At 43.8% G+C, this 13,945-nt stretch overlaps 1 protein-coding gene across 1 annotated transcript in view; it reads left to right on the top strand.

Annotated features, from left to right (window-relative positions):
- Positions 1 to 4,637: 4,637 nt before the first annotated feature.
- SYT16 (synaptotagmin 16) overlaps positions 4,638 to 13,945 on the top strand; it is a gene marked incomplete at both ends in the record, with an annotated part of 36,026 nt that continues 26,718 nt past the window's right edge. The window contains one exon of the mRNA XM_084270593.1: positions 4,638 to 5,181. Coding sequence (XP_084126719.1) covers positions 4,638 to 5,181 — 544 coding nt within the window. The remainder of the gene's footprint in view (positions 5,182 to 13,945) is intronic.

Below are 13,945 nucleotides of genomic sequence, written 5' to 3'. Positions count from 1 at the left end.
TGTAAGACACTCTGCTCCACTGAGCAGCTTTGAGTGCACAGGCTGGTTTTGGGACGGTGACAATTTTAACTGGAAATGTGGTTTCATTGTAGCAATGTTTGGTTATCCTTCAAAGTGAGGATGGAAGGGCTTTGCTAGCATCTTATTAAATGTGATTCTTACAACTGCAGAAGGAGAGAAGAGTCCAGATACCAGAACTAGGACAGAGGATTTCTTGGCCCAGTGCCGCTGTGCCTGTGTTCAGTGGAGTACGTTCCTAGCCTCCCCTCCCCTGCTTTACATGTGTGTTAATTGGGCTCCAGTCTAGAAGGGAGGATCAGACTCATTATAGTTTTCAGTAGCTTAAAAAGGGTTATTAAATTATCTTACTCCTCCAAACCTTCCTCACTTCCTCCTCTCATGAACAGCAAAATGGCCTTGCCTTTTGTGCAGACTCTTGATATTCTGGGCATCAGCTTAGATTCACATCTTGTTTTGGGTCTTTCCTCCTAAGCTTGGAGAAAAGCTTCATGCCAGGCCCATAACAATGCTTTTCCTGGGTGTTCACATCAGTAAACCTGATGTCCATGGATATGATCTACAGATGGGCATGAGGGACCGATGCTCTGTATGAGATCAGGGAATAAAGTTAAATCATTATCAGTGGCTTAATTAAAAGGTCTGAGAAGTGGGGGAGGCAGGAATCATTCCTCTGGGTACCTCTAGTGTGATTGTCTAAACCAGTGCCCACCACAATGCTCAGAGTTTTGGTTGTGGACAGATGGATTCAGCAACTTGCCCAAAACAGCTAAAAAAATCTTTTTGGTACAATTTTCTTGGCAGTGGCAAAAGAAGGGCATCTTTCTAAAACAGTGATGTGACAGAGATGTCTTCTGATCTTTGGAAGCTGGGTGTTGATTTCCTTTTCTTGTATCTCTACATGGGACAGCAGATTCCCAGGCAGAGAGGTGAGGCTGTGGATTTCTTCCTCTTCCAGTGTTTCAGAAATAAGCACTCACCTGAAATTTATTCAGTTGTTAAGTGCTGGGAAGATGTTTTGAATCTGTGACCTACAAGCTTCTCTGCAAGGGAGCAGTTTGGTAGAAAACTTTTTTGCAAGGGCCTTCACAGAAAGCGACTGAAGAGAAGGATCTGTGCCTGTGCTCCACAACAGCTTGAATAAGGGAAATCGTTGTAAGAAATGCACATTTGATGACAGGTTTTAGGAGTCTGCATATCAAGAAGATTGAAAGACACTTTGCTAATATTACAAACCTCTGCATTGTGGCAGCGTTTGAGATTCTGCTCATAGCTGTCTTTTTTTTTTAGCCATAGAGTAATTGCACCTCTCAATGGGAATGCTCCTCGGGAATAACGATCCTATCAAGATGAGGGAATATAGATTGTAGTAAAGGTTATGATGGTTTCTGTGAGAGGCTTAACATTGATCCTTTTAGCTATCTGATTTTCCCAGAGATAAAAAAAAATAGCAACACCCAACTTTGAGTTAAGCATGCGATTTGGTGTGAAAATTCTTGTGGTTAGTTTTAGAAGATGGGACTTGAAATGAATTTGCTAAACTGGTTTTTTCCTCTCTTTTGATGAATGCTTTTCAAAAGAAATAGATTTTTCTTTCCCACACATTTTAAATGCTCTTCTCAGTTCTTTTGCCTTTTTCTTTTTCCCCCAAAATGCAAGTTAAAATTGTTAGAGAATTCAAAAGTAAAAATCTGCGATGTTGAAAAGGCCATGTTGTGAAAGATATCATAAACACCCTGTTAGACCAGTGCCTGCTAATTAAGGGAGAGAGCTCCTGGGAAACAGCAAGCCTCTAACGGAGCTCAGCCCCCTTTGATCCTCTGTTGAGTTTGTAAAAATGTTGCCCGCCTAAACTTGTCTGCAGCTTGTTACACGTTTTCTCCATCTGCTGCAAGACCAAAAATAAGCCATTTATAATTCACTTGAACTCCAGTTGTTCAGCATATTGCTGACTGCGGAGCCTTTGGGAGGAGACAGGAGGAAAAGACAAGCACAGGCTCAACAGAGTCAGGCACCCTGGAAATCGTGTTGCTTTTGCCTGTAGGGATTCACGCGGGATTGTGAGTTGTACAGGTGTGTTGCAGGTGTTACTGCAAAGAGGGTTCATGTCTTCTGGGTGAGTCTATCCATTGTCTATAAACTGAAATCAGAAAGCTTTTGTTCTCTGGCTTTAATCCAGACAAATTGCCAGGTCTTGGGTAGGATTGTAGCTGTGTGTATATATATCTATACCTCTCTCTATATATATCTATATGTGCATATGTCATGATGCCCTCCCAGCAAGATGATTGAGGCAACTGCTTGGTACATGAAAAACGGGTGTTCAAGTCTCATATGCCTCTTTGGATGACTGGGTGACCACATCCAAGCCTGGCAGGTGACTGTAGATCACTGCTTTAACTCCATGGCTGAAGTAAAGCCTCACCTTGAAAAATTCCCTCTGTCTTTATGGCTGTGATACCAACCTCCCTAATGCAGAGTCTCTTGTGCAGCGCTGTGACGTTTGCCTGAGCTATGGTGCAGTCAGCCACAGCATCCGGGAGAAGTGGGCTGGCTCTGTTGGACCAATTGGGTTTAGCTCTGAAATTTAATAACAAGAGGAGCTAATTATTCCCTATGCAAATATCACAAGTCTATGTTCTGTTGATTTTTAGAACAGATCATCGCTTCATTTTAGCACCCATATGTTTTAGCTGCATTGGTTAGCTATCACTCCTGGATGCCTGCATCCCTCCAAGGGCTACTGCTGTCATGTATCTTGCTGCTGAGAGGGAGACAGAGCGTTATGAAGTTCTTTCATCAGAGATCAGCGATTTGTTTCCTGTGGCCTGTAAATAAATGACAAATTAAAAATGTATCTGGTACTTAGCCACCCAAATTTATCTCTTTCCATGCCTGGGAGCATCTCACTGTTACAAGTACCATCTCTTCCCAGTGACTTCACTGGGGCTGTGATTTACCAGTAGCAAATCTGCATTAAATCTGCTGAAAATTTTTGGAGTCATTTTAGGTCTATGAGAAAGTCAGTTGCACTTTGAGAACCTTTGGCAAGGGCAGGGCTGGGAGGAGGGGAGGCTGATGAAGGGAACAGCTCGCTTGGGAGTTTACGCCGTGATGCTGTTCTTCGCCAAAGATTTAATGTGTGGCAGGGAGCGTTACCTGGGTCCCAGTGAGCGAGCCAGGGGCTGGGAGTTGACAGATGGGTACTGGAACAGTGTGTGTGTCCTGAGCCCAAAGAGTTTGTATCAGCTCTCAGGTTTTATATGTCTCTAGTAACCGACATTCACTGACTGCCCTTGTAAGGGCTGTAATTCTTAGCATGCACCGAAGCTTTTTACAAACCAGGTGGAAGGGTGTGCGCTGGAAGTCAGCACCACTGAACAAAAGTATTCCTTATAGGTGTTTCAAAAGGTAAAGACCTCTTAAGTCACTGCTCTCCTATGTAAAGAAGCTGCTCCCTAAGTCAGGTGGGATCTCTTCATCCATGCTCCATTTGAAAATCCAAACCACTGGGATTTCCACTGTGTTTCGGTGGAGATCATTTCACAAGGTAATACACGCTGCCGCTGAGCTTCTCTTTTTGCTGCTTATATTGTATTTGCCCTTTTATAGTTTCATTGGTCCTAGACCTCTAAATTCAGCAAGACGCTGATATTAATTTTGAAGTTTCTTTTCACTTCTTTTTAGTTGTCTTTTGGCCTAAAAATCTGCAACTACGTAATTCTTTCTAACCTCATCATCCTATCTATAGATTTTTCCTTCTTCTCAGAGTTCCTAAAAGAATATCTGTCTTGTGATAACGTGGGAAGATGTATATCATGGAAAAAAAGCACCTAAACTTTCTGCAAATTAGAATTTTATTTAGAGTTTAGATGAGTTTTGAGAACATACCATATTGATGTGATACCAGTGCTTTAGTTAACTTGCTCCTGTTCCAAATAATTTCGTATCTACAGTATTCCACCTCTTGTGTCTTGTTTTGGTTTGGTTTTATTTCTGTGAAGGTCAAAACCACTTTAGGTTGTGTTTCTCTATGTGTAGGGAGGGCTTCTTCAGAGCCTTTCTGGAGCATTGGAGATGGTTGTCTGCCATGTGCTGGTTCAGCCTGCTTTTAGGCCTCTTGCATCAATCAATCAAAAAAATAATTCTGCCTGAATTCTTCACCCATCACCTGATGCTGAAGGTGTGATGGAAGTCAGGGCCAGGAGGTTGTTTGAGATTTTTGACTGCAGGTTGTTTTGTACTTTTTTTACCAGGTCTGCTGACAGCTGCCACCAGAATGTGTGCACATCAGAAAAGGTACTTCTGCTCCCATGTTCTATGCTTTTATTTTTATGTAAAGTTTAGCAATTGAATGAAGGCTTTCCAGATCTCTGCAGGAATATGTGTAATTTGTCCATCATTCTGGATTTCGGGTAGTATTCTCAATGGGTAGAAGTCCTTTTTCCATTTCTCCTCTCAATTCTAGACATCTTACGTAGCTAGTGTGTCGACAGGTGTTGATGGACAAGCAATTTACAGTAATCTCTTATGATGCTTATTCTGTAGCTCCCTGAATTATAAGTGACACGCTGGCAAAGCTGAACAACGGATCACCAGATACTGGCATAGTATTAAACATGGCTTCTGAGGCTGCTCAGAATTTCCTTCAGCCACTGTCTTCTTGGATGTCTCAAATATATGAAGCTATCCAGCAAGCAGGAGACTCTATATCTGCTTCACTGCTGAACTTGAGTGGAGTGGGTCGTAAGTCAGAAGAAGAGAGGAACCAGGACTTGGAGAATAATGGAGGAGTTTATGAGGATTATTCTGAGGAATCAGATGATGAACTCTGGGATGAGGAATACTTGTATCCTAGAGAAGATGGTTACGTTGGGGGTCCCGATCTTCCTTCACAAAACCTCCCTCATGACACTGATGTGGGTTCGCAGAGGCAAAAACGGGTTAATGTTACCAGCAGTTTACCAGAGCAGTGTGTTGAAAGCACCAGGTCTTTGACAGCCAATGGATCCTACTGGATGAATGAAGACCTCCAGCCACTTGATCGGCTTCCTCCCATCGCTGAGGAAGAAGGTGAGCCCTCTATGAGAACTGGAGGTCGTGAGCACAACCTCAGCTTGGGTGGCTCCTTAAAAAGAAACAATGGCAAGGCAAGTTTTGCAGGTAAGCAGCTAACATGCACCCTGACAGTGTTATCCAAACCTCTTGTTTTTCTGGTATTGATTGATTTGATTTAGTTGCTAATCTGCTCATTGTGTTCTCGGTTGTCTTTGTTTCCCACAGCTAAAGCAAAACTCCCCAAATCCCAAAGAAAAATCTAACCTTTCCTCTTCTGTTTCCAGTTCCCTCATTCGTGAGATTAATCTCCTTGGAATAAGTGGAAATCTCCCGGGTGAAATGCTGTGTATTAGAAGGCAATCAGGCTCTGTTGCTGTGGCAAGGCATATTTTGCTCCCCCCATGTTTTGTTTCTGGTAGCAGGACCCTTCAAAGGGAGTGTTTAGCCTTAAGCCTTTGCTTTGAGAACCATCTGCCTTTGCGTCATTGCTATTAAAGATAGATATAATCTCAAACCTTGTTTCTTTGTGCCAGGAATCTCAAGATGTTACTGTGCCATGTGCTGTGAAATGCTGTACTAAAAAGCCAGCCATAATTTTATGGATGAAAGGCTCCCAAATCGCTTTCCTCCCTTCCCACCACCCCCACAGGCTTTTCAAATAAGACTGAAGAGGACAGCAGGCAGGAGATTATGGGAAGGAGAACTGAATTTGATATTTTCAGTTTTAAATAAGCCTAACTCTGACTTCTGATCCCTAAGTGACATGAACAGCTCTTCAGGTGATTGTGTTCAGGACTGAATTTGAGCCACGTGACCTGTAATCACTAAATCGTGCTGTAAATGTGGCTGGAAGTTACCTGGGTCATGGAGGACTGATGGACACCTCTGTCCCAACCACAAACAGGAAAGCTGCAGTCCTGTGGATGCCATCCTTGGGTCTTGCTGGGTTAAAGCTGCTCTTCATGAACATCCTAAGAAAGGGGGTAAGGGAGGAAAAGAGGGAGCAGTGGGTCTGCAGCATGGAGCTGATGAGGCACACTGATGGTCTTCAGAATTTGGTTTCAGATATCTACACTCCCCCTTTTTTTTAAGCAGACAGTAGATGCTTTTGGAAATGGTTCTTTCATTATGACCAAGAGCTTTTCATCACTCTTGGCTTCTAGGGAAGTCTTATGTATTTAGTCTTTTCTGTGCAGGCTGCGGAAGATCAGCCTGTTTGTTTTCGTATTTAACAGGAATATCAGACTGTGAGAGGGTATCAACCTTAACGGTGTTCTTTAATGAATATTAAAATTAGCTCTTTATTACTATTCCTCACACTGTTAACAGCCAGGCAGTAAATAATTAAAAAGAGTTTTTGGTCTAGTTGTTCTCTCTCCCAAACTGGGATTGCTTAATTTCATATTCCAAAGGAATGAATGCCAATCATCAGGTTAAGCACCCCAAGCTGTATCTCTTGGAGCCCAATCTCTAACCTGTACAGATTTCCTGCCTTCTGGTACCCCTGCGCTTTGCTGTGCAGGACCCTCTTCACAGTGCTTGTTGACAATCAGTGCTGCAGGGATGGATTTACTCTGTGAGCTTGGATTATGTACACAAACACCATGGAGCAGAGCATGTTGCATCCTTTCGGGGATTTCTGGGGCCATGGATCCTCCTGGGCAAGTGATATCTAGGGCACAACCTGGTCTCTTGCAGAGCCTGTGGCCTCAAGAGGGGCTATTAGAGGGATTCATGGTGAATCCTGTGGCTGAGAGCAGCCGTGTGCCAAACACATTATTCCAATGTGCCAAATGCATTATTCCAATGGTGGCTTCCAGGTCTTTGTCTTTTCTCTAAACTACAGCCTTGTGTGTTGGTGAAAAGGTGTTGAGCTCTCAGGAAAATGGGGGAATAGGCTGCTCTTGCTGTCAGAGCAGTTTCTCACCCGCAGTCTTGTCTGCAGGGACATCTGAGAAAGAGGGTCCTTAGGAGTGTGTGGTGGCCCAAGTGGCTTTTCCTAGTGGGAGATACCGAGTGACAGTCAGATGCCAGAGTAACCCATCACCGCAGCTAAAGGAGAGGGTCACTCTGAACCTCTCTCCCAGCTGAGAACAGGTATTGATCAAGTTGCTCTTGGACTCTCTCTTAATATTTATTGGCTTTCCTTCTCAGTTAGCTGTCTGGAGGCATTGTGGACTGCAAGGCTGGCCTTACAGGGCTCCCCAGCACCTACGCTGCTGCTGCCTAGAGCTCTCTACTTCCACACGAAGCACGTCAGAGGGCAATGTGTAGCTTTTTACACCAGAGGGAATGTCACTCCAAATGCTCTCAGATAGTCTTTTATCTTTTTATCTTTGCAGTGTGCTGCACAAAGGGCCATCCAGTGGTCTGAAGACTTTATAGTCCTGAAGTTGCCTCTTTGAAAGTTGGAGGGCTGGGAGCTGATGCCTTTTTTTTTTTTTTTTCTCTCAAAACTAAGTTGTGGAATAGGAGAGAAAGTGCTGGACTGTGATTTGAAAATGTCTTCCACAAGATCTTTGATGTGGGAGAAATCGTTTTGCTCTTCTAAGTGACCCTTCACTTCCAAAACACACACATGCTCTTTGTATTTCAGTTTTCAACTCTTTATTTCCTCTTTTTCCTTTAGATTCATTCTCTAACATCAAGAGTATGAACTCTTCTGATGGTAACCTAGACATGCAGAGAGGCTGTAATAGTCTGGCAACTTAACATTTCAGTCATGGATTAAAATGATCAAGAGAAGATGTTTAAGGTATCCTTATTTCTGTTAGCTTTGTTACCTAACCCTAAGTGACAATGTAAGCGAGCATATGGACATGCTGACATTCAGCAAAGGCACTCAGTAGCATCAATATTAGCTTTGAACGTTTTTCCTTCCATTTGGCATTTTTTTCCCCCTGTTTCTGCAAAATACATGTTTCCTGTTTATCCTTCTATTCTTTTCAGAACATTGCATCTTGACTTTATTTCACTTAATGTACCATATTTCTCTCCACAATAGAATATTTTAAAGCTAAATTGGCACAAAACAGTAGCAATGCTGAATGCTTTTTGTTGCCATGGAAATATTTCTGGGCACTTACTGAAGACCTGGTTGCCAATAGTAATGTAACAGAGAAAATAGATATGCTTCATTTAGCAGCCACTGGTGATTAAAGAGCCACAGAAACCCGTTACAAGGTCATTCCAATGTATAGTTTATTGGGTTTAGGAGGAAAAAAAAACCCACTGAACCTAGATGAGAATAATTTTGTTTTAAAAAAGATGCAAAATAAAATGCAGTAGTTGTTCCTCTTTCTTAAACTTAGAGCAGGCTTCTGACATGAAATAAAATAAAATTGCTGGTAAAACCCATCCTTACCCCTTCTTTTTATCCAATGTGGTTTTGATCACATTTTTGCCATGCAGGACATGTTTCCTAGCACCCAGAGTACCTTTTCTGAGGCCCCAAAACAGCACACACATTCTTGAAAGCCATTTTTAGGCTTGGGGATCTAAAAAAGTGTTTGAGCAATGAAATTCTTGGGTTCTTAAGTCAAAACGTCTGGTAGATACTGTGAGGCATGCTAATCAGCAAGGTGCAGGTTTGGCTGCTGCTGAGTCCTGGTCTGTACTTAAATAACTCCAGTAACGTTGTGCCAAGGTTACAACATGCCATACAAATGCAGGGAAAAGTTCTTCACTTTGGCTGGTTTTGATCTTCAGTTTAAAAACGAAGTGGTAGTTCAGCAGGAAGCACTGAGACCCCAGGATTAAGAGGCTGATGATGGGAAGGCAGATCCTTCCACGCATCCGTCCTGTTTCGGTACAACAGGTAGTTGTAAATTTTCCAACTACAGCTGAGCTTGCTCTGGCAGCTTCCCTGAGATCCTCCTTCATTGTCTAACCTCAGTGTTTCTGATGAACTGTCTCCCATTGCAGGCTTTGCATCCCCACCCTCCATGGCTAAGATACTGCTGATCAGCTGACTGGGGGTGGCTGGTGACAGTGTGGCTGCCAAATCTGTCACTGCACATTTGGCTTAAGAATTGGGGAAAAGCAGTGGAGAAATAAGCCACTTCTCAAAGTAGTGTACTGCAAGCAGAGGGGTAAAGCTGACCATTCCACCCACTTCCCAGTCAGAATTTATAGAGGACTGGGGGAAAAAAAAAGTAGTAAAAAAAAGGTGAAAATCAGCACTAATTGCACCCTGAATGCAATGGCTTTAGCCCACTTCTTCCTCAGGGCAAACACAAAATCCAAGTGACCATTCAGTTAGCAGCTTCAGCAGCCACTGCTCTGAAAAGGCACGGGGAACAGACACACCAGCTGAGCTGAGTCTTCTGAAGCAGAGCTCAACTATTTTTGTGCTGCAGGTCCTGTGATTGAAGAGTCTCCCGAGCTGTCTGACACTGTGTTCATAACACTGGTGTAATTTATAGGTGAGCGCTGTGCTTAAACGGCGTGAGGTCTTTGGAGATCTTTTTCCATCAATTAGACAATCTCTGTGCTAGCTGAAGATTGCATTTCAGGGCACTAAAATAAATTTTTTTGACCTTGGGATACTAGGAAGTTTGACATCCTAATAGGAATCTTGTCTAGATGGCTAGGTAGTTATCCTCAATACATGTGTAGGGGAGGCATGCCTCAGAGGCTCTGGGAGTTTAAAACTGGAAGGCACTATTGCATTTACTTACCTTGGCCTCCAGCCTTAACAGGGTTCATTGATTTTTGCCAGTAATTGCTGTAGTAGAGGAAATTATTCTTTCTGTGGTATATGAGCACTCCTGACCTCAGTAAAATGACCCTTCATATGGCCAGGAATTCCTAGGCAAGAAGTGAGTTTTCATTAGGTCCTATAAACCTGGATAGAAAAATATACCTGTAACAAAAAGATGTTGCTGTGTGGTAAATAGAAAACTTCTGCTTGAACCTGACACTAAAATAGAGAGATGGCCTGTTTCCATGTAAAGATCCTAAGTGTTGATGACTCTTATCACCTGCCTGGCTATGGAGCCAGCCAGTGCTCTAGCCAGAATGAAGCCCTATAAAAGTCAGTGCCTGTGCTCAAAGCAGGATGTGTAAAGAGGCTACGCTGAATCAATAGCACCACAAGGACTGAGTGAAGGAAAGCAAAGACAGGCAGTGGACCAAAGCACTTCACAGCAAATGCTTCTGACTGCTGGAGTGGGAGAAAGCACTAACATCACTAGGGATATGCATCTGGTCTCAGAAGAATGTAGTACGAGTCCACAGCTTCCTGCACTGAAGTGCAGACGTGAGTTTGCACTGAATGCTTTCTCTCTGGGCGATTCAGAACCACTCAGAAAGTGTTTCTGCACAGGCTTTTGTCCTCATGAAGGTGGTACCATGTTCCTTTTTTATATTTAAAGTACTGCTTTGCAGTTCTGTCATTTCAAAGTTTCAAATTCTAAGGGATCTTCAGCCACGATGCCAAAAGTAAGTGGTGATGAGAGTATGTAATAGCCCTGAGAGGAGGGTAAGTTGTGGTATGTCAGCTTTACAGCTCGGGGAATGGAGCCAAAGAGTGGTTCAAAACACACGTTTTCAAAGGTGCTACCAATGTGGGCTTTGTCTTGGGCTGTTTGTGAATATTGCTGTTCATGCTCAGCTGGTGATTTTAGATACAGTATCTTTACAAGCCCACAGCAGATCAGTAATCTGGATTTTCACCAAGTTCCTCGTCTGGTGGGCAGAGGTTCCTTGTGCCTAGCTCCACAGGGGGCATAAGAAAGGATGCTCTGTTTGGTGTGCTCTTGGCATCTAGAAGGTTGCATAAGCTGCATGGGGAAGAATGTATTTGAAAGGAAGAAATGGATTTTGCCATTCAGTGCAGTTACAGAACAAACTGTGTGTGTGAGTGTGTGTGTGTTTGTGCATGTATTTTCTGATCCACTTTTGCTAAGTGGCATCCTCTTCCCACTCCCCATATGGCAGTTACGGCTCTATCTTCCTCTGGGAAGGTTGTTTAGGACTCTAGAGGCTTCATTTACCAATAAACAGCATCTTGGCAGCATCTGGGAAGTGCTGCCTCTCTCCTAGAAACCCTGCCTCCTCACCTTCCATCTCCTACTACAGGCGAGGCAGGTGTGAATGATCTCATTGTGTTGTGGTGGAGGTTACGTGCAGGCATACTAGCAGCACTCTGTGCAGGGCTGGGACATAGTATTTCTATGTGCTGATACAAACCGTAGTACTTCTTTAACTTATGCCAGCCCGTGATGGCAGGCAAATGCTTACAGAAGGGAATGACCATTCAGACTTTTGGAAGGATAGATCATCCATCACTCTGCCAAAAGGGGAGCTGGTGTTGGTCCTCACCCCTTGCCAGATAGGTGTGTGGACATGAGTTCTTTGTGCCTGGTTCATATTTTAGCTGTTGTAATGACCTGTCTGCAGCAGCAGCCATCATTTTAAGCGGCCTCATGGACTCCTGAGACTATTTTAGTAGCTGAGGGGAAAGACTGCAAAGGAAGAAAAGAGAGACATTGCAGTCACAGAGGTTTGTAGGCGGTGAATGGCATCGTTGGGCTGTCTGAATCTTCCAAGTAATGAGAAGATGTGGTTGGGCTGTTACTGCTGTAGATGCTGTTTGCATGATCCTCCTCCTGAATGAAGGCTTCATCAGTACCTATTTGTAGACCAATGAGGTTGAATCTTACACCAGTCTGTAGTAAAATCTGTAGAAAAACCCTTCTAATGACCAAGACAATAGCTTCTGCTCTCATGGCTTCATCACCCTACCTAAAAGTTCCCTGATGTTCAGGCAGGTGATCCCCTGTCTACGGAGCTCAGTATCCATGTGAGATGAAGCATCATCCCTGGAGGGACTCATTGCACTGGGCCTGAGTGTTTGCCCCTGCAAGCTGGGCACTTGGAGACATTTTTCTTCTCTGGCTGGGATTGATTCAAGCCTGTATGTTCTATACGATGAAGCATAATCTGTGTGGGAGGATTTTCCAGCAAGTAGTGAGTGGTGATGCTGGACAGAAAGCCCTGAATTTGGATTAATGAGAGCACTGAAGTTTGCTGAAGCTCTGTGTTGCAGGGTCAACTTGGGGGTCTAGACTTATTGCCATAAATAACGGAGCTATAAAACGATTGGGCCTGAGGGTGCAGTTTTGCAGTTGTCAGTAGCTGATGTAAAACTGTAGCTGAGTTGTATTGTCCTTCCCAGATCACACAGTTGAGCCTCTTTCTGTGTCTGGCCTCATGAGCATGCCACTGTGTGCTGAGCTCAGCTGGCTGGCTGCTTCAGCTGAGAGGTACCGGCCCCTTCCCTGTTACTTTTGAATCAGGTAAATTGGCCACATGATTGCCAAAACTGAAACAGGGGGGAGAGGGAAAGGGAAGGAGGACCAGATTATCCCTTTTGGGCTACAGCTTTGGTCCCGAATGCAGGAGAGTCTCATTACATCACATCCTCACCCGCTGCCATTGAAGCCTGTGATTTTTCCCAGGAGTGCCATGGAAACGGTGGGGTGGTGTTACAGCGGTGGTGAAGGGGGCTGTGGTGAATCAGCCCTCTGATAGCAAACAGAAAGTTTCAATTAGAAAAATCAGTGGGAAAATAAATATCTGCCTTGTTGCAATGCAGTTGTTATCCGTAGCAACCCCAAACAAATATCTTTGCGAGGGAGTTGATTTCCACCCTGTTAATCAGCAAACAAAGGCTTGTGGGCATGAAGCTAATGGTTACAGTGTTGGGTGCTATGAATGGTATGTAATTGGTGTGCTTACGCTGGGTCTAGCACGTGGTGAGTGTGGCACAGCAAAACCATGCTTTCAAGAGGAGCAGGAGTCAATGTTCTGGGTTTCCTGGGAAGTTCTTTGCCAGTTTGATTTCTGTAAGGTAGAAGGCTATTTTCTGCAAGAAGCTAGTGGGAATTCAGAGAAACTTACTTAAACATAGTGGATAGAGCTTACAGAGTGACTTCCTTGCATCAGCAGGAGTGAGTATCCAAGCCAGGTAAACAAGGAGAGGCAATTGATGGGGAACCTGAAAGTTACCTGAAAGCAACTGTCATAAAAATGGTGCTTCTAAAGTGAAAGTTGTTATTTGTTGGAAGGAAAGGACAGTGTTTTCTAACTTGCTGACCATGGGGATCCAGCAGTTTGTTTAGTTTCCAGGTCCATGAGCATTTAGAGCCCCACATCCCAGAGCATACACAGCTACACCTGTGCCCTGCAGCATCCCCAGCACAGACAAGGCATCTGCTCACAGAAGGGGCTTTTTTTTTTGCCTCTACAGCTTCATGTTTTCTCCACACAGCCTAACCTGGGCTGGCAAAGGGATGTAGGCTGACTCATGGATGTAACTGCATCCACAACAGGGGTTTTCCTGCCTTAGCCATGTGTCTTACAGCGTGCAATCTCTTTTCTTTTTTGCATCCACTTCTCCACAAATCCTGTGCTAATAAAGCCCAGTAGAATAAACGAAGCCTGACTCATGTTTACACCACATGTAAAATGTAAAGCAGGTGATTGGGAAAATTGGGGAGGATTGTGCTTCTGCTTCTTGGCTGCCATTTCCTTCAGCTATGGGAGAACCTTAGGCAGAAAAGTGAGAGTTGGTGGGAAGCTGAATCCCGTGTTACTATTTTTAAAATCTAAATGTGAAAGTAGGAGAAAAGCAACAGGGAAAGATGTTGATTTTCATGCTGTTTGCTGTGGGCAGTTCTCTATTTCTTTGCACAGCAGTGTGCAGAATTGGAGTTTATTGCTCTGGCTGCTGTATTGTTCAGCTATGGAGATGCTTGATGGTCAGAGCCAAATAACAACTTGTTTCTGACTATTCTCTGACTTCTTTTGTTTGCTTTTTCTTTTCTTTATGTTGGAAATGCCTCCTGGTATGGAAGCTGCCAAG

The sequence above is a fragment of the Gallinula chloropus genome, assembly GCF_964237585.1.
Source record: "Gallinula chloropus genome assembly, chromosome: 14".
In the NCBI taxonomy this organism is placed as follows: Eukaryota; Metazoa; Chordata; class Aves; order Gruiformes; family Rallidae; genus Gallinula; species Gallinula chloropus.
Note: the sequence above shows the minus strand (reverse complement) of the source record. Positions and strands in the feature narration are given on the sequence as shown.